The 18,857-nt window shown below is 52.7% G+C and overlaps 1 protein-coding gene across 2 annotated transcripts in view; it reads left to right on the top strand.

Annotated features, from left to right (window-relative positions):
• The first annotated feature begins 843 nt into the window (after positions 1 to 843).
• NDUFA10 (NADH:ubiquinone oxidoreductase subunit A10) overlaps positions 844 to 18,857 on the top strand; it is a 37,672-nt gene continuing 19,658 nt past the window's right edge. Inside the window, exons 1-8 of one of the 2 annotated variants that reach the window (XM_040231986.1) lie at positions 844 to 1,032; positions 6,348 to 6,516; positions 7,211 to 7,426; positions 7,945 to 8,031; positions 9,431 to 9,552; positions 11,736 to 11,815; positions 13,659 to 13,713; positions 15,884 to 15,969. In XM_040231986.1, coding sequence (XP_040087920.1) covers positions 958 to 1,032; positions 6,348 to 6,516; positions 7,211 to 7,426; positions 7,945 to 8,031; positions 9,431 to 9,552; positions 11,736 to 11,815; positions 13,659 to 13,713; positions 15,884 to 15,969 — 890 coding nt within the window. In that variant the 5' untranslated portion in view covers positions 844 to 957. The remainder of the gene's footprint in view (positions 1,033 to 6,347; positions 6,517 to 7,210; positions 7,427 to 7,944; positions 8,032 to 9,430; positions 9,553 to 11,735; positions 11,816 to 13,658; positions 13,714 to 15,883; positions 15,970 to 18,857) is intronic. The other variant, XM_040231987.1, reaches the window with a different exon arrangement.

The raw sequence follows: 18,857 nt of genomic DNA, 5'->3' as shown, positions 1-18,857 counted from the left end.
AACAGATTTTAGAGCCCATCCCAGATCTTCTAAATCAGACCCTCCGCCATTGGGGGCTGGGGATCTGAATTTTGGACAAGCATTTCTCTTTCTGGAGACATATCCATTGAAAGGACATTTGTTGTGACAACTCCATGACCATTCTGAAAAGCTGAAAACGGAATGAATGTTAAACAACACTTAGGGTATTAAAAACAATACGCCTGAGGGGGGGGGGGGTAGGGGGAGGTTTGTGAGACCTTTTTAAATGGTAAGTGTAGTAGGAAAGAAATCTCAAGCGCCTTGGGCCGGGAAGGCCGATCCTGGTCCCGATCCCTCTTCGAGAGCCTCTCTGAGGATCACGCTTCTCCGCCGTCCGCTCTCACACCGGCCCTCCTTTCACCCACTGGCTGCCCTCCTACCCTCCGGTGGTTTGTGAGCTGCGGAGACACTTCAAGATGACTCTTAAGTCCGCCCTGCAGCCCTGGGGAGTCGGGGGGGTGGGGTGCGCCGCGCCCTGGACGCGGATGAGGCGCGGTAGTAACTACCGGACCCGGGGCGGCTTCAGCTCCCCACACTGCGCCACCTCAAAACCCGCGGCGAGCGGGCCTCCCTTAAGATCCAGGAGGCGAGAGGACCGTCCCTCAGAACCCAGGCGGCGGTCGAGCCTCTCGGGGACCCGGGCGAACCTCCCCTGGGAACCTGGGCGACGGGAGGACAACCCCTCAGAACTCACCCCTCAGAACTCGGACTGCGGGCAGGCCCTGAGAGGCCCGGACGAGGCGGACGCAAAGGGAGACCCCTGGCGGACTAGCCCGCGACTGCGCACTGTGAGCCTGCGCTCGCCGCCGGAACGTTCCCGACAGGCGCGGCGCGGACACCCCGGCCGTGACGTCACGGCGGCGCGCCGGCAGCGGGAGAGGACCCCGTCGCGACCGCGTCCCCGCGGGTCCTTGAGCCGGGGCAGATCGCGGAGCCATGGCCTTGAGGTTGCTGAAACTTGTCCCCGCGTCCGCGGCTTCGCGGGGCCTCGCGGCGGTCGCCCCGCGCGTGGTGAGCCGGCGGCGGGCGGGAGCTGCGGGGTGACCTGTCTTGTCCTCCTGGCGCCGCCCCATCCTCACCTCCCCGGGCCTCCCAGGGTCCTTCCTGGCGGGGAATCCCACTGTCCTCTGAAGTGTCCGGTCGTGCATCGCGAGGGCACAGCTTGGAAGGGCCGCCAGCTTCTTCAGGCCATTTTCTCCCAGCTCCAAGTAGAACGTGGGGCTCGGAGGTGAATGGGCCGCCTGGCCGCCCTGCTGGGGGAAGCCAGGTTACAGAGGTTGTGGGGTGGGCGAGTGAGCAGGTGTGTTGAGCCGGGGCCGGGGCGCGCGCGCTCATTCATTCATTAACTCCTGAGGCGGCGCTGTCAATAGCCGGTAAGCCGTGAGTGACGGAGAGCAGAAATGGCAGAAGGCGTTCAGGTCAGATCTGGAAGCATTAGGAGACCTTCTGGAATGACACTGTTCGCAGAGCCAGCAAGACAAGCAAAATGAGTTGTGTCAGGAAAACCATTTTATGACAGTGACTGTATCTTAGCTTCTGTGGCTCCTAGTGACTGGAGGAACGTTGGTAGCAAATTGTAAAGAGACTTGACCTCTGTGCTCAGGATTTTGACGCGCAAAGATTATTGAACAGAGCAGTCCAGTGGTCTTATTAAAAAGTCATATAAATGTCTTTAGGAGATAATTCAGGCTGCAAAAGAGAAGAAAAAGAGAGAGATAATTGTGTTTAACACCCAATATATTTCCCTGCATTAGTGGAAGTGAGAGCCCCAGGATAGAGGGGGTACTACTCTGCTGCGGGGTGCTCACTAGATGGACCCACCTGTGACTGTGTACAGTCTTGAGCATCACTCCCTGCAGGGAATATAGATGGACTTCAGTAGGTCCAGAGAAAAATGAATAGGAGGCAAAGGGTATGCAGCTTGTTATTAGATTGGTGCAAAAGTAATTGCATTTCACATTGTTGAAATACATTCTTAAATGTGGTTATGTTATACATCATTTTAATGCACCATTTCTCACTTTATGGTTTTTTTTTTTTTTTTTTTAAAAAATTTTTTTTTTGTTTTTTTTACATTTATTTTAGAATAGGGAAATGATGTTAGACAAAAAGCAAATTTGAGTGACTTTTTTTTTTTTGAGTTCAAAATGAGTCATAAAGCAGGGGAGACAACTCGCAACATCAATGCATTTGGCCCAGGAACTGCTAATGAACGTACAGTGCAATAATGGTTCAAGAAGTTGCAAAGGAGACAAGAGCCTTGAAGATGAGCTCAGTGGCTAGCCATCGGAAGTTCAGTTCAGTCGCTCAGTCGTGTCTGACTCTTTGCGACCCCATGAATCACAGCACGCCAGGCCTCCCTGTCCATCACCAGCTCCCGGAGTTTACCCAAACTCATGGTCATTGAGCCGGTGATGCCATCCAGCCATCTCATCCTCTGTTGTCCCCTTCTCCTCCTGCCCCCAATCCCTCCCAGCATCAGAGTCTTTTCCAGTGAGTCAACTCTTCACATGAGGTGGCCAAAGTATTGGAGTTTCAGTTGAAACATCAGTCCTTCCAGTGAACACCCAGGACTGATCTCCTTTAGGATGGACTGGTTGGATCTCCTTGCAGTCCAAGGGACTCTCAAGAGTCTTCTCCAACACCACACTTCAAAAGCATCAGTTCTTCAGCACTCAGCTTTCTTCATAGTCCAACTCTCACATCCATACATGAGCACTGGTAAAACCATAGCCTTGACTAGACGGACCTTTGTTGACAAAGTATATCTCTGCTTTTCAATATGCTATCCAAGTTGGTCATAACTTTCCTTCCAAGGAGTAAGCGTCTTTTAATTTCATGGTTGCAATTGACAGTGACCAATTGAGAGGATCATCAAAGCTGATCCTCTCACAATTACACGAGAAGTTGCTGAAGAACTCAGCATCGACCATTCTGTGGTTGTTTGACCTTTGAAGCAAATTGGAAAGGGGAAAAAGCTCAGAAAGTGGGTGCATCATGAGCTGAGTGAAAATCAAAAAAATCATCAATTGGAAGTGTCGTCTTCTCTTATTCTGTGCAATAACAATGAACCATTTTTCTATCGGATTGTGACATGTGACAAAAAGTGGATTTTGTATAACAATCTGCAATGACCAGCTCAGTGGTTGTACTGAGAAGAAGCTCCAAAGCACTTTCCAAAGCCACGCTTTCACCAAAAAAATGTCATGGTCACTGTTTGGTGGTCTGCTGCCTGTCTGATCCGCTACGGGTTTCTGAATCCTGGCAAAACTATTACATCTGAGAAGTATGCTCAGCAAATTGATGACATGCACGGTAGACTGCAGTGCCTGCAGCCGGCACTGGGGAACAGAATGGGCTCAGTTCTTCACGACAACACCCGGCTGCACGGTGCACAACCAACACTTTAGAAGTTGAACGAATTGGACTACAAAGTTTTGCCTCATCCACCATATGTGCCTGACCTCTCGCCAACCAACTACCGCCTCTTCAAGCACCTTGATGACTTTTTGCAGGGAAAACACTTCCACAACCAACAAGAAGCAGAAAATGCTTTCCAAGAGTTCATTGAATGCCAAAGCATGGATTTTTTACTCTATAGGAATAAACAAATTTATTTATTGTTGGCAGAAACATATTGATTGTAGTGGTTCCTATTTTGTTTAACAAAGATGTGGTTGAGCCTAGTTATAATAATTTAAAATTCACTGTCCAAAACCGCACTTACTTTTTCATCAACCCAATAATTGAGGAATAATTGAAGAAATTGGAAATGTGTTATGAAAGATCACTATTCCATGTGATTCCACAGAGCAGAAAAATGAGACTGAGGATAGGAAATTACAGAAAGACTATCATAAATGTGAAAAAGCACTTTGGAAAGATTTTGAAGTCAGAGTGGCTGATAGCTTTCTATGACATTGCTGCACACCTGCTCTGTGCCACAACTTGTGTCTTCAGGTTGGGGACACGGATAAGGAACAGTTTGCACATGGCTCAGAGGTAGCCTGGAGGAGTGAGAGAGTGAGAGTCGCCCAGTCGTGTCCGACTCTGCGACCCCATGGACTATACAGTCCATGGAATGCTCCAGGCCAGAACACTGGAGTGGGGAGCCTTTCCCTTCTCCAGGGGCGAGAGTGATTGATTCCCAGGATGCAAGGCACCAATATGATTAACCCCCTCACTCGTCTCCTCTGCTGCTCTTCCCCCATCCGGTCCCCTTGGCACCAGCTACCCTGGCCTTGCTGACCTTTGCAGTGCCCCAGCCTCGGCATTGGTGCGCACTGCTCCTCTGCCCAGATGTCCATGGGGCCAGTCCCCTCACTGCCGTCCAGTCTTTCTTCAGGCTCATCCCTGTTGATGGGCCTTTGGGTGGTTTGTCTTTTCAGGCGTTACCTCTGGAGCACTGTGATACTGTTGTTCTGCCCATTGGCTTCCTGTGGTCGCAGAGGTTTCTTAGGTTCTCCTGTGTCTGAGGACTGTGGCAATTTGGGGCAGTACCGGGTGGGTAGTTTCTCCCTTGATGGGATTCGTCTGATATTTTCTCATGACTAGACTGGGGTTGTGTGTTCTGGGAGGAAGAGCACAGAGGTCAAGCGCCGTCCCCCTCATGTACTGTGCGAGGTACACTGAGCATGACTTATCACTGTCGACCTTAGTCACCTGACTGGGGTAGCGGCAGTGTCTCTGCTGTGAAGTTGCTCTTTCCTCCCTGCTTTCCGTCCAGTCCTCTTTGGAGGGAAGTCACTGCGTGCAGCCCACACCCAGGGAGTGGGGATTATTCTCTGTCCCCAGGGCAGAGTATCCACATGAATTATCTGGAATTCTATTGTGTGGGAGGCTTGTCTCTCTTCCACACTTGTATATTTATATCAGTATGGACTGTGTATATTGTTTCGTATTTCGGGCTAAAACTCAGTGCAGCTATACTCTGTTGCTCAGGCTGTTCCAGCTGTAGTGTTGCTCAGGGTGTTCCAGCTGTGGTCATTGGGTGCTCCTTCAGGTAGCTCCTGTATCCCTGCAGCCTGCCCCTCCTGGTGTGTGTGTGAGCACTTCCTTACTACTTGGTCTGGCAAGAGGGTAGCCGTAGAATCAGCCATTTCTCCGGGGAGCCCTTGCTTCTTTGAATGGAGAACAGCATTAGAAACCAAGATCTAGGTGCTTGGCGTAATTGCTCCTAGGGTGTTGTTGCTCAAGGCCCTCTTGCCAGACAGCAGGGGAGTCCATTGTACGCACCTCTGAATACCTGTGTCCGTGAGTGTTTCCCTGTGTGACCCCCTATGTCTCTAGTGAACTGGACATGAGTTCACACCGATGTCTCTAGCTCTAGCCCAGTACTGCACAGGGCATTCCAGCTCCTCCCTGTGCTGATCTGTGGGGTTTTTTGGTTGGGAGGGGGGCAGTGGCAAGGCGTGGTGTTTGAGTTTCAGTGTGGAGAATAGAGCTGCGTGCTGGAGACAGGAGAAGCAGGCTTTTGCATTGCAGACAAGGGATGTGAGATGGCCGCCATCAGTGTGCCGAGGGGAGGGAGGGGCCGCTGGCCAGAGAGACTTAAGGCTTGGGGTCAGTGGGCTTGTGTGCTTGGTGATGGAGCCGGAGGAAGGAGGAGGGGGTCACAGGTGACTCTTGCCTTTGTTCTGCTTGGTGGGTGGTGGAGGGGAGCTTGTGAGGGGAGCAGATGGGGGTGAAGTGTGGATGCTGAATTTCAGTTTTAGGTCTGTTAGCTTTCAAGTACTTTGAGGACATCGGGAACTGTTTAAAAACATGAGATAACCTGTTCCAGAGACAGAGGCCTGAACCAGAGAAATGTTCTCTGTTTGCTTCCTCTCCGCCCCACCCCCCCCCGCCTTCCTTTCATTCATACACACACAGACACACACACACCCCTACACACCACACCACACCCCCCACACCACACCCCCCACACGCACCACGCGCACACACACACATACAGTTTTTATTGAACAAGGTAGATGTGTCCTGTTCCAGGCCCTGAGGATTTAGCAGTGGTCAAAACAGTATTCTACCTTTATGAGCTTATGTTGGGGGTGGGGCTAGGAGATGGTAATTAAACAAATAGGTTGTAAAGATGTTGATGTTGGTTTTTCTGTCACCAAGGGTCTTCTTGGCATTCGTATCTAATAGTTGCTAATGCAATGGCACCCCACTCCAGTGCTCTTGCCTGGAGAATCCCAGGGACGGGGGAGCCTGGTGGGCTGCTGTCTATGGGGTTGCACAGAGTTGGACACGACTGACGTGACTTAGCAGCAATGCCTGCAATAACCGTGACACTCCCGTGGTGGTGATGTTTGGTGTGTGTTTTTCAGGGAGGAATTCATACAAGTGTCCAGCACAAGCTGCAGTATGGCCCGTTGGCGTACATACTTGGTGAAAGAACAACCAAAAAGATGACAGAAAACAGCAAACTGATAACTGTAGATGGCAATATATGTTCTGGAAAAAACAAGCTTGCAAAAGAAGTAGCAGAGAAACTAGGTATGAAGTTACGTTATGCAGAATAATAGCGTCTTCTCAGATAAACAGTTCCTTGTCTGGGTGTGATTTTATTTTCATATTGAGTAGGTAGAATTGGGCCTAAGATAGGTATTTTACATTTTTGAAACACTTATTGAAAAAGCTGTTTTTAATCTTCCAGATAAGGGACATTTTTAAGTCCAAGCTGGTTGTGAGTTTGGACTGGGATTTTATGTTGACGATGTAAGCTGAGCACGCTCACGTGAGCGGTCTCACTTGTAACAGCCCCTGGAGCAGGGACATGTGCCCTCAGTAGGAAGTGGTGGCCCGCAGCTCCCTGGTGCAGAGCCAGGTGTCACCCCGGTTCTGACTCTGGGCCGGTGTTGTCCGAGCCCCTTCTCTACTATTTGACAGGCCAGTGCCGCCCACATGCACGCAGTGGACGCCCGCACGTAGGGGCGGCTCTCCCTCTCGGGAGGAGCTCACACAAGGCTGCGGGGGCCCTGCTGTCGTCAGCCCTGGGCTTCATGCCGCCCCTGCACACGTTGTCTCCAGGGTCTCGCGCGCTCCCTTCTGCGCACCAGGAACGCAGGCATCAGGGTGCCTTTCCTTGGTCTCAGCCGACCGGCCGCAAGGACAATGCTTAGCTGGGTCCTCACTGCTCCCTGTGGGGTGTGGCGTTTCCGCATCACGTTTCTGGGGCTTGTGTCCTCAGGCCTGAAGCACTTTCCTGAGGCGGGGGTCCACTATGCGGACAGCACCACGGGGGACGGGAAGCCCCTGCCTGTGCACTTCAGTGGCAACTGCAGTTTGGAGAAGTTTTACGACGACCCGAAAAGCAACGATGGCAACAGCTACCGCCTGCAGGCCTGGCTGTACGCTAGCCGCCTGCTGCAGTACGCGGACGCCCTGGAGCACCTGCTGAGCACAGGTGCGTGTCCCTGCGTGGACGGACGCTGCCAGGCGTAGGCTGCACTCGGGCCCCTTCCGGAATTCGGTCGTCCTAGATTGCCTCTCTGTAGAGCTGGTTTTAAGGGGTATTTGATGAGGCAAGTTCTGGCTTTCCAATTAGATCATACTTGAGATCCACGATGGTGTGGTGGGGGGCTGACCCTGGGGTCTCACTGAGCAGTTGGGATGGGGGCAGGATGGTGGTCGGGGTGGGGAGTCTGCAGTTCAAAAACCAGTGTCTTTTCTCTGTTAGCTGATGTTTCTGTTGGATCTGCGAAAGAGCGAAACAAAACATTGTATTTCTGAAGTGGATACATATTCTAGTTTTAGAAAAGGATTTTCCCCTTAGAAGTGCATACATGATATGTGTTCTTTTGAAGATATTTGGTATGGAAATGGAGTTGTAGATAATTTTTTTCCATTTCTAAAGTGGACAGACTGGTCTTCACTGCTGCAGTTACTCTCTGATCCTGACTTCTGTCTCCCCGTCTTTAACAGGACAGGGTGTGGTGTTGGAGCGCTCCGTTTACAGTGACTTTGTCTTCCTGGAGGCGATGTACCGACAAGGCTTCATCCGGAAGCAGTGTGAGTCGGTGGCAGGCTGGCCTTGTGGGCACGGGGGTGGCTTTGTAAAGGTCCTGCTAGACCCACCCTGCAGCTGGTACACGTTCTGGGAGCGTCTGTTGTTAATAAGTAGACAAATGATGCCGTTCCTCAGGAAAAGCCAGTCCCTGCCCGCCCCTGTCCCTCCTAAAGTCATCTCTCCCCGTGAGAGCGGCCTGTCCCGGAGCCTGCCTGCAGCCCGCACGGCTCATTCCTGGCCCTGTGAAGCCCGCCTTTGCTCCCACGTGCTGTTCAAGTGCTTTCAGTGACGGCAGCACCAGGTGGGGGGTGTGGAAGCTCTGACAAGTGGCCAGTAGACAAGGAAAAAGGCTCCTGGTTGCAGTTAGCCTGGCCACGAGGAGGGAGGGAGCCTGGGGAACGGCTGACCACATGGAGATGGGGTGTCGGGGGCAGCGCCCCTGAGCAGGGAGCCCTGGTTGAGCCACGGTGCTGCCCTCGAGGGAGCAACCTGCGCTGCAGGCGCGGGCGAGGCTCAGAGAGGGGCCGGGGGTGAGTGTGCATGGGGGTGGGCGAGCACAGGGGAGCCCCTCGGGGGTTAGGCGAGGGAGATGTGTGGTTCCGTTTGAGATCGTTTGTCTGAAGGATGTGTTCAGGGAAGGGAGGTCAAGAAGGAGACCCTCGGTAGGAAGTTGGGGTTGGAGGGGCACCACCAGAGGAAGGCCCGCAGTGGGCAGTGGAGCACCTGTGGGGCCAGCTGGGCCTGAGGCACCCAGGACGTGCACCTGGCAACCCTGTGGGAGAGTAGAGTGGACCCACCAGGCCGGTGGGGTTACCCATTGTACCTTGTATGCAGCCAAGGCATGTGCGGATCTGGCCTGTAGAGAACTCTTAAGGTGAAGTGAAAGTGTTACTAGGCTGGGTTTAAATCCCAGTGTCTGACTCGGGATTCTTGCTCTCTAGTCGCTCAGTCACGTCTGACGCTTTGGGATCCCATGGACTGTAGCTGCCAGGCTCCTCTGTCCACGGGATTCTCCAGGCAAGAATCCTGGAGTGGGTTGCCATTCCTCCTCCGGGGATCTTCCCGACCGAGGGATCAAACCTGCGTGTCCTCCATTGGCCGGCGGGTTCTTTACCACTGAGCCACCGGGAAAGCCCTGACTGTGGGGTAGTCGGCTAGTCTCTGTGGCCTGACGCGTGTGGTCTGTGGCGGTGGGGAAGCCCTGCTGTGTGGGGTGGCTGTGGGCGCCGAGTGCCGGCGCGATGTGCGTGCCGCCGGCGGTCCCGGTCATGACGGTCGTGTGGCTGCAGGTTGACGTGCGGCTCTGGGAGCTGCCGGTCCCTTTGTCCCTTGATCTGAGGGGGACGCGTGTCTGAAGGCTGTCTGGGCTGCTGGCTGACAGGTGGCATTTCTGCCCCCCAGGTGTGGACCACTACAACCAGGTGAAGAAGGTCACCATCTGTGAGTACCTGCCTCCCCATGTGGCCATCTACGTGGACGTGCCGGTCCCCGAGGTGCAGAGCCGGATCCAGAAGAAGGGAAACGTAACTCAGCCTTCCTGTCCTAGACCTGCCTCTCTGTGTGTCGGCATTCATGGTGGTGGTGTTTACACGTGGTGGGAGACTGACTCACTGATGGCCCCACGGGGACCTGGGTGCACATGCGCCATCCTCCAGGTGCTGGCGTGGAGGGCTGCGGGCGGCCCTGCTTGCCCCCTGCTCCCCAGGACCTGGGTGCTCAAGTACCGTCCCCCAGGTGCCAGCGTGGTGGGCTGCGGGCAGCCCTGCTTGCTCCCTGCTCACCCAGGACCTAGGTGTGCATGTGCCGTCCCCCAGGTGCTGGCTCGGTGGGCTGCAGGTGGCCCTGCTTGCCCCCTGCTCCCCAGGGCCCCCCGGGCCTGGTACACCGGCCCTCACCCCCTGTGCTGCCCCCTGCTCCCTGGTGGGGCCGCCCTTTTAGCTCTTGATGGCCATGCTCTGTCGCTTCCTGCAGGTTGAGAATCGTCTCTGACACCCTTTGAGTTTACCTCTCACATCTAACGGGCTTGGGCCCCTTGTCCTCTTTCTCCTGCTCAGTGACTCTGTGACCCCAAGTGGGATCTGCACACATGTCCATTCACCACCTTAGTGGTGCTGAGACAGTCGGTCTTGGAAGCCCTGTGATTTGAAATTGGTCCTGCCGGCGGGGTGCACGCTGGCCAGGCCCGTCGTCACCCTTACAGCTAGTCCTTTTTGGAAAGATCAGTCCCGCTGAGGGTGTTTTTTCATGGGAGGAAACGCTGTGATGACAGCCTGGACTCGCCTGTGTGTCTCTTGTCCCAGGGTCCGCCCTGGGCGCTGGGGCTCACGTGGGTGCTCAGTGAGTGCCTCTCAGGGCAGGTCCTCTCCAGGGCAGCAGCGATGCTCAGGCGCCCTCGAGGCGGCTGAGCGAGCCTGTGGTCACTCGCCTCCTCCCCTGATCAGTTAGCACATGCTCAGGGTACCTGTGTCTCTGCTGGTGGCCTGGCTGCACCTGGGAGTGTTTACTCCTGAGTGTGCCCTGTGGTTTATGCTTTGGAGAGCCTTCCATCTGGTGGCCAAAGAGGGGAACTACAAGTCAGAGTATTTAATTATCACTCTACTACTACTAAGTCGCTTCAGTTGTGTCCGACTCTGTGCGACCCCATAGACGGCAGCCCACCAGGCTCCCCCGTCCCTGGGATTCTCCAGGCAAGAACACTGGAGCGGGTTGCCATTTCCTTCTCCAATGCATGAAAGTGGAAAGTGAAAGTGAAGTCACTCAGTCGTGTCTGACTGTTAGCGACCCCATGGACTGCAGCCCACCAGGCTCCTCCGTCCATGGGATTTTCCAGGCAAGAGTACTGGAGTGGGGTGCCATTGCCTTCTCCAATTATCACTCTAGGGAACACTTTTGCTTATTAAAGTGACATTTATTGAGAAATAGGAAGTTATATATTAATATTTACAGTTCTCTGTATAACTCTTGTTATCTGTATAGCAATATTTAAGAGACATTCGAGGAACACAGTAGATCTGTTAACATTCTTGTTTTTCCAGTACTCGATGAATACTGTCACCAGCTAAAACTACCACTGTGTCTAAGAAAAGGAGACATTTTGTCAAAGAAACATTATGCCATTTTCAGATGTGTATTCTGATGGCAGATACTAATAGTAAACAAGGAAATAAATGCCAGGAAGAAACTTGAACGGGGTGACGATAATCTCGCCTTCAGCACTGCAAACCCAAGAGGTTTTGGTGTGGAAAGTTGCCACTCACGATTGAAGTTTACATTTCTGTACCTGGCAAGCTTCATGTGAAAGGGAAGTGAGCTTGAGCAGGTGGGAGGGGTGGGGAGACAGCTGGTGACAGGAGGGTGTGAGGATGGGGGAGAGGTGGGCCCTCCCCTGCTGCGGCCGGTCATCTCTCATTCCCCGCACGGGACACACAGAACAGGGAAGGCGCTGTGGCCGCTCACAGTCCACATCTTAAGTCTGGGAAGGGGAGGCCGCACCCCAGGTCTCCCTGGGCAGACTCCCGCGCTCTGTGCGGCAGGAGGGGGGCTGCTAGGACGCACTGCAGCTCCTTCCTGTCACCCCCAGTCCCCGCAGCCCCCCACACGACTGTCCTGGGAACACTGTGCTGGTTGATTGCCTCACACTTACATAAGCGCGGGAATAAGAAAGAAGCCCGGACGTTTCCCATGTTTGCTTTCTGCTTTTGTCTAGCCACACGAGATGAAGATCACCTCCGCCTACCTTCAGGACATCGAGAATGCCTATAAGGGGACCTTCCTGCCCGAAATGAGGTGAGCGGGGTCACAGTGGGTTTGTGTGCCAGATGGGAGCTCTCCACACATGGCCCCCCAGCCCAGGGAGTGCTTCTCGTTCATTTCACTAGGTCTTGTCTGGGAGACTTAATCTGACGTTTATAAGCAAGAACAACAACAGACATTTCAGTTTGATTTGGTCGGCTGGGAGTTGGTTTGTTTTATTAATTTACCAATATTTACTTTGTCATATCGTTAGACTATTCTGATAGTAGAAGTGAGTTGAAGCTATGTTTGGTGACAGGTTTTAACGTTAGAGAACTCATGTTTTCACTCTCGGTGGCAACTGACTGGACCTTTTACCTAGAAAGGTTGTCTGGAGGGACTCAGTGAGTCCACACGCAGGATTGTGAAGGCTCAGTAGCACCTGTCGGTCCTTTCGAAAGCTGTTGCTTAAGGAGCCTTTGGGTTCACTGGAAACGCCACTGGGCCCCTTTCCAGCTTTGCTTCTCCCCTCCCTCTGACAGCACCGAGCATCTGCTCTCTCTGGCCGGTTGTCCTGTGGCCCTTGTGTGTCAGGCACACGGCAGTCATTTGCTGCTGCACCTCACATCCAGCTACAATTAGGATGTTTCAGTAATGCTGTTAAGGTTTCTAGTAGAGTTTCTCAGACTTTTAGAAAACGTAAGCCTTTTTGATACCTAAAAATGTTTTGCTCTTGTTATTTAAAATGTCAAAGTAACTGAAATTGTGAACAGAGTATTGTCTAGCAGTTTTGGAGGAAAAGTTTTAAATTAGAATGTAGTTTTTTAGCTGTAAGCCAGTGCTTGCTTGTGATCAGCTTTTCCCTCACGGGTAGTGGAAACAGCACTGCTCCGTTTTCAAGGCCAGAAGCGCAGAAAGAAAGTGTCATGAGTCTTGCTGGGGTGGGCATGGAGAGGTGTCAGGGAGAGGTGGCCGGCCCTAGACTCTCAGTTCCAAACATTCCTTGTGGAGATCTTCCGGCTGCAGAGTCACTGCTGAGCAAAGGCTTCCCAGCCAGTCCCAAATAGGACACTGAGCTGGAACGTCGGGAAAGGGAGTCTTAGATTCGGCTTACAGATGAAATGAGGGTTTTCTTGCACCCGGCATTTAATCTTCAAGAACTCACCCCAGGCCTCCTGCTGGTGAAGTGTCCAGCAGGGGTTCTGAGTGTCCGTTGCTTGGTCCGGTGCTCCCGTGTGCTCTGTACGCGAGCCGAGTGGGGAGTCGGCTCATGCCCCTGCACGGGCCTGGGCTCCCGAGGGGCTGCTTTGTGTCCTGCTGGAGGTCAGACAGCCGCCTCCTTGGAGGTGGACCCCGCCCCGCACTTGCTCTCTGGTGGCTGGTGAATCCCCTGTGGAGCTAAGACAGTTCACGTCCTCACCCAGCAGGGCAGATGGTCAGACGCGGGGCTCTCCAAACTTATAGCAGCTCAAGTAACGTGTCCCTCCTGCCACCCCCTCTGCCCCACCCTCCCGAAACCCCCTCAGCTGCTCTCCGTGTGGCCCAGTGCGGCCCTGGGCTCCCTGCGCCTTCCTGCGATGCATGCTGCCGCTGGTGGAGGTTTGCGTGGCTGCGGAGCTGACCCGTGTCCCTGCCCCGTAAACACCAGCCTCCTGCCTGTGCGGTGGGGGCGGTCCAGTCAGGCGAGGGTCAGAAAACAGACTTGCCGCTACTACCATCCAGCCTTGGGCACAGCCCTGCCTCGGGTTTGCCCTTCTTAGCCGGCCATGCCCTGAGAGCCAGTTCAGAGAACGCAGGCGTTTCTGTTTAGAAGGGGCGCCTGACATCAGGTGTTCATTTGTGCAGTGACATCCGCTTGGAAGATTCACATGAAATGTCATCTTGTTTTCTCTTACAGTGAGAAATGTGAGGTTTTACAGTACAGTGCATGGGAAGCTCAAGATGCAGAAAAGGTAAGAAAACGGCTGAAAATCTTATAACTTTTCTTAAATTTAACTCCTGTATGGGGGTTTTGCAAATCAAGTGATGAGTTTGGCTCCTCCTGATGCTGGAAGCATCTGTGTTTCGTGATCTGACATAAGTGCCTCGCCCCCATCACATTTCTCTGAGCGTGACATTTTGATTTTCCTTTAAGTTATTCACTTTCTAGGATCTTAAAAATTATGAAAGGGTGGAGATGCAAGGAATTTGGGGTTATTTGCATCAGCATTTTCATTAAACACTTGGTAAAACTGAGCGTTGGATTAGTTAATAGGTAAGATCTATTGAGACTCTCGACCCTTGAATGACAGGGGTTTGAACCGCGAGGGTCCGCTCTTCCGTGGATTCTCAGTAGTAGCCACACTGCCGCACAGCATGAGGGCCTCAGTAGGAAACACGGCGATGGCCTCGCGGCATCAAGGAAGTGGAGGAGCCGCTGTCCCCGCACGAGGAGGCCCGCCTCCGGGTCATGCTTGTCGACTCTGGATCGTGTTGTCTGGGGTCGGCCACATAAAGATGCCAGCTTTCCCCAAAGTAGTGGGTGCAGGTCACCCCCTGCCATTTTCAGGAGAACTTGAGTAATCAGTACATTTGGATAGGCAGCTGGTGGGAAGGTGGCGTATGACACAGCAAGCCCAGCCTGTCTCTGCTGCGACCTGGAGGGTGGGGTGCGGGAGCGGGGACGGAGGAGGGAGAGGCTTGGGAGGGGTGTACACAGTTGCAGGTGAGTCTCAGTGTTGCGCTTCAGAAACCAGCACGGCAGTGTCATTCTCCAGCTTAAAAACAGTTTTTGAAAAAGAATAACATTTTCCTTCCCGAGTGTAAAAACATATTACAGATTTACGGTAATGAAGGGACTGTGGTATTAATAAAAGAAATAATAGGTAGTTTAACAGAGCAGAGTCCAGAAACAGGTGCGTGTGTGTGCTCACGGTTGGAAAAGTCAGTGCTTTAAACGATGATAGAAATAGAAGAAGCTGGATTATCTCTTAAGTGATATTGAGGCAAATGACCATCATTTGGTTAAAAAAAATCCCATGTTTTATATTAAGTATCAATTGAAAAGTGAAAGTGAAATCACTCAGTCGTGTCTGACTCTTTATGACCCCATGGACTATACAAATTCTCCAGGCCAGAATGCTGGAGTGGGAAGCCTTTCCCTTCGCCAGGGGATCTTCCCGACCCAGGAATTGAAGTGGGGTCTCCTGCATTGCAGGCAGATTCTTTATCAGCTGAGGTACCAGGGAAGCCAATTACTTATTTTAAAAAGCTTAAAGATTCTAAAAGAAAATACAGGTTTTGGGTCTGGAGTTGAGGAGTAGGTGATGACAGCACGCAGCTTTGCAGCGGCCGCTGCTTTAGGGACAGCAGAGCCTCAGCGCCACCCTCGGCGTGGGAGAGAGCTGGCCCTTCTCCACAGCGGGAGACCCACCGTCCAGGCAGACTCTGGCCCGGCTCTGGGGGTTCTCGTAGGCTTGCTTCCTTCTGCCTGGAAACGAGGCTGCACTTCGTTTCCTTCAGGCTTCTCTGTCTGCGATGCCCGTTTCTTTGTGTTCAGGTTATTTCTGTCCCTCTGGCAGAGGGTTTACATGGCACGGGTCTGAGCGGAAGAGTAGTGCGTGTTCTCTGAGACTGTGTTATCACTGGAGTTCATAACTGAATGTGCTCACATTCTTGGAACCTAAAGAAGTCCCCGAGTTTGGCGGGTTTTGAGGGAGAATGTGTCTGAAAAGGCTGCCCCACTGGGAGGTATAGGCTGTCCAGACTGCAGGCGAGGAATGTAGGTTCTTGGAACTCTAGGAATTGTGTGTATTCTCTTGTCCTGTTGTTCCTTTGGTGGATGAGATTTGCCTCCTGGAGTCAGGTTGCCGCAGGAAATGAGTCTGGGGTAGGGCTGCTCCCCTCTGCGCCCCGCCCCTGGCCTGCCCCGTTCTCCCAGCCTGCGGGGAATTGCCATACCACCGAGGTTCAGCCGGTCCAGCGCCCGCATGGGGCTCACCCCTCAGCCACTCACTTCACTGAAGACTGACCATCAGACCTTTCTTTCTGACCCTTAGGGCATGATCCTTCCTGCCGGGGGTCTGTGGTTTGTCGTGCGCTGAGTGTTCTCTGTTAAGTCCTGTGTTAAATCCCTACGCACAGGTAGTCGAGGATATTGAGTACCTGAAGTACAACAAAGGCCCGTGGCTGGATCAGGACGACCGCAAGTTGCACAACCTGAGGATGCTGTGAGTCCGTGCGGGGCGGGGCGGGCTGGGCAGGGGCCGAGCCGGGCCGGGAGTGACCTAGGTGGGCGCGGGGCGGGGCCAGAACCTGGGCTCTCAGAGCTCTCCGCAGGTGGCTCCTGTCTGCATAGTGAGGTGAGAGACAGGTCATCAGTCCGGAGTAGCCGCGAGGGCGGGAGGCCGTGTTGGAGGCTTGAGGGAGGAGCGGGTCCGGGGTGCTGCCCAGGGGTGGGGGAGGACTGTCCAGGGGAGGCTGAGCTCTGGAGGGGCCATGAGTGGGCGAGGGCAGGAGGCCAGGCGCGAGTGTGTGATGAGGAGTTTAACGGGGAGGAGCTCTGTGGGCTCAAGCTGGGGAGGTCAGAGCCACGAAACCCAAATCCAGGCCGGACACGGATCACGGGAGGTGTCAGAGTTTAATGCGGGTTCTTCCAGCCTTTGTATTTGCCTGTTCCTGTATTTCTAAATGAAAATTATCCTGCATATGTCTTTGTACGGTGACTGTGTGTCCCTCTTTTGTTAAATATTTAAAATTCAGTTTTTTAATGGCTACTCAAGCTTCATAAATCCTCTGAATGAGGCAAGTCAGCGGTGGGGAACCATGGCCTGGGGGCCCATCCAGGCCTCAGCTGCCAAGAACGGTCCTCACATTTTTAAAGGATTATAAGAAAAAGAAGGTACATATATGAAACCACACATAGGCCTTTTACAGAAAAAGTTGATCTCTGAAATATAGGCATAGTCCTTTTCGTTTCTTTAATATCAGTCTTTTGGGTTATTTTCACTTCTTCATATTTATAATAACAGTAATGAGCATATTGTACTTATTTTTATTCCATTTCAGGTTACTTTCCTAAAGTATGAAAGTGGAGTTATGGGTCAGATTATGTGAACGCATTTTACAGCTACAGTGTGTTTTGAAATTGTTCGCCAGAAAACGTGTGCCAGCTTGCACACCTGAACTTGTGTTCTGGAAGTCCTTATTTTCTCTGTTTCCTTATTTTCAGCTTCCTTGGCATCTGCTCCAGCTTTTGTTGTTATTTTTCTTTAATCTGCTTCTTTTAGTCTTCAGCTGCTCTTCTTTCTCCAGTTTCCTAAGGTAGACGCCTAGGCGGTTGGTTTTAGACCGTTCTTCCTTTCTCACAGGTGCATTTGATGCTATGAATGTTCTCTCGTCTGACTCTCTTGGGGTCTGGGAACACAGTTCCTGTGATTTCAGGTCTTTTGCACTCGTTAGGGTGTTTTATATGGTTGGGGAGGTTTTGTTTGGGGTCCCCTGGGGTCATCTGCCTAAACCCGCCTTTTCCCTCCTGACCCCGCCCCTTCCCCGGGTCCCGCCCCTTCCCCAGGTCCCGCCCCTTCCCCGGGTCCCGCCCCTTCCCCGGGTCCTGCCCCCAGGGTGGGGCTGCGGCCCCTGGTTCTTGATCTCTGCTCCTCCGTTCCTTGTTCTTCATCCCACCCATCCCTGTGTGCCTGCCTGCCCGCCGGCTAATCTTCAGGAGTGTCACAGTGACCCTGTGTTTCCTTTACTCAGAACCTTTCCGTGGCGTGCCTGTTGAGGCGTGAACCCAGGTTCCATTTCCCAGAATTAGTTCAGAGCAGTCATCGTCTGCCCTGCCTCTGCCATCGGGATGCAGAGTCTCCTGAGCCTGTCGCCTCCCCACCTGCCCAGTAACCCCCTCAGGGCCTGAGCGTTTTCCTAGCTTCGCTCTGTGCGCCTTCTTTTCTGCTGCGCCCCGCTGACTTTTCGAGGCTTTGATGTTGGGCATATGTGTGATTCTTGTCCGTACCGTACATGAAAAGCATAAAATGGTGGCTGTCCCTGCGCCCTGACGTCCTGCCGAGACTGAGCCACGTGGGGAGGCTTATCACCTTTCCATCAGTGGCATTGCTTTTTCCCTCTCCCATCCTCTGCCTCCCAAGGATAATTCATAACAATTTACAACAGTAATTCTGCTTATTTTCACTTAAGTGCCATTTGTTAACGTGGGAGACTCCAGCAAAATTATGACCATTTTCTAAGATAATTACAGTAAACCTGCCATTTACCAGCTATACTCCTTTTGTTCAGAACCTGACCAGATTATTGGCTTAGAGCATTTTTTACATCTCAGAATGTGTGTTGGTGTGTAATCATGTATGTATGAGTACCCATTCAACCTTGATAGCATTTTGTGTTCACACCCGTAATCCCCAACTGACCGCTGCCGCCCTGCTTGCTCCATTTTTGTGCTGGAGGCGCATTCCCCGTCAGGCCTTCTCCACGCAGGGCTGAGGGCCCACCTCCTCCAGAGCTGGGCTTCCCTCTGGCCCCTGCTGCTTCATCACTGGGACGTGTGTTTTCTACGGCTTCTGGAGGATATTTTCCTAATAGGGAATTCCAGTGCTACGAAAACTGGAGGGTAGGATTTCAGGCAGAACTTTGCCATTCAGGAGAAGCTAAAAGACACGCTTTGGACATGCTTTAGGAGAAAGTGTAAGCACTCTGTTAATTAGGAAACAGTTGAGTCATAAGTCATAATTTACTGTTTTTCTCTCTCCCTTCTTGCCTCACTGTTGTTTTGGAATTATGTGGCGGAGCGCCTCATTTTGTGAACCGGACTCGGGCATGCGCTGTCTTCTCACGGGGACACTTTGGCCTGTGATGTGAAGGGGCCATGCTGGCAGTGCTTGAGTCTCCTTAGTCAGACTCAGTGCTCCGTGGACAGCATGTTCTCTCTCACCGCTTCAGCTCCCTGAGTCATGAAGTGCGTCCTGTGGTGTCCACTCCCTGCACATCTTCAGTCTGGAATTTGTCTGTAGTTTCTGGAGGCCCAGAGTTGGGTTTATGGGAGAGAGGCTCCGAGGGCTCTGCTTAGTTACCACTGAAGCGCATAGAGTGAATGAGCGGTTTA

Source organism: Oryx dammah, unplaced genomic scaffold (assembly GCF_014754425.2).
Source record: "Oryx dammah isolate SB20612 unplaced genomic scaffold, SCBI_Odam_1.1 HiC_scaffold_28, whole genome shotgun sequence".
NCBI classification, from domain to species: domain Eukaryota; kingdom Metazoa; phylum Chordata; class Mammalia; order Artiodactyla; family Bovidae; genus Oryx; species Oryx dammah.
This window is presented reverse-complemented; position numbering and strand designations above follow the sequence as displayed.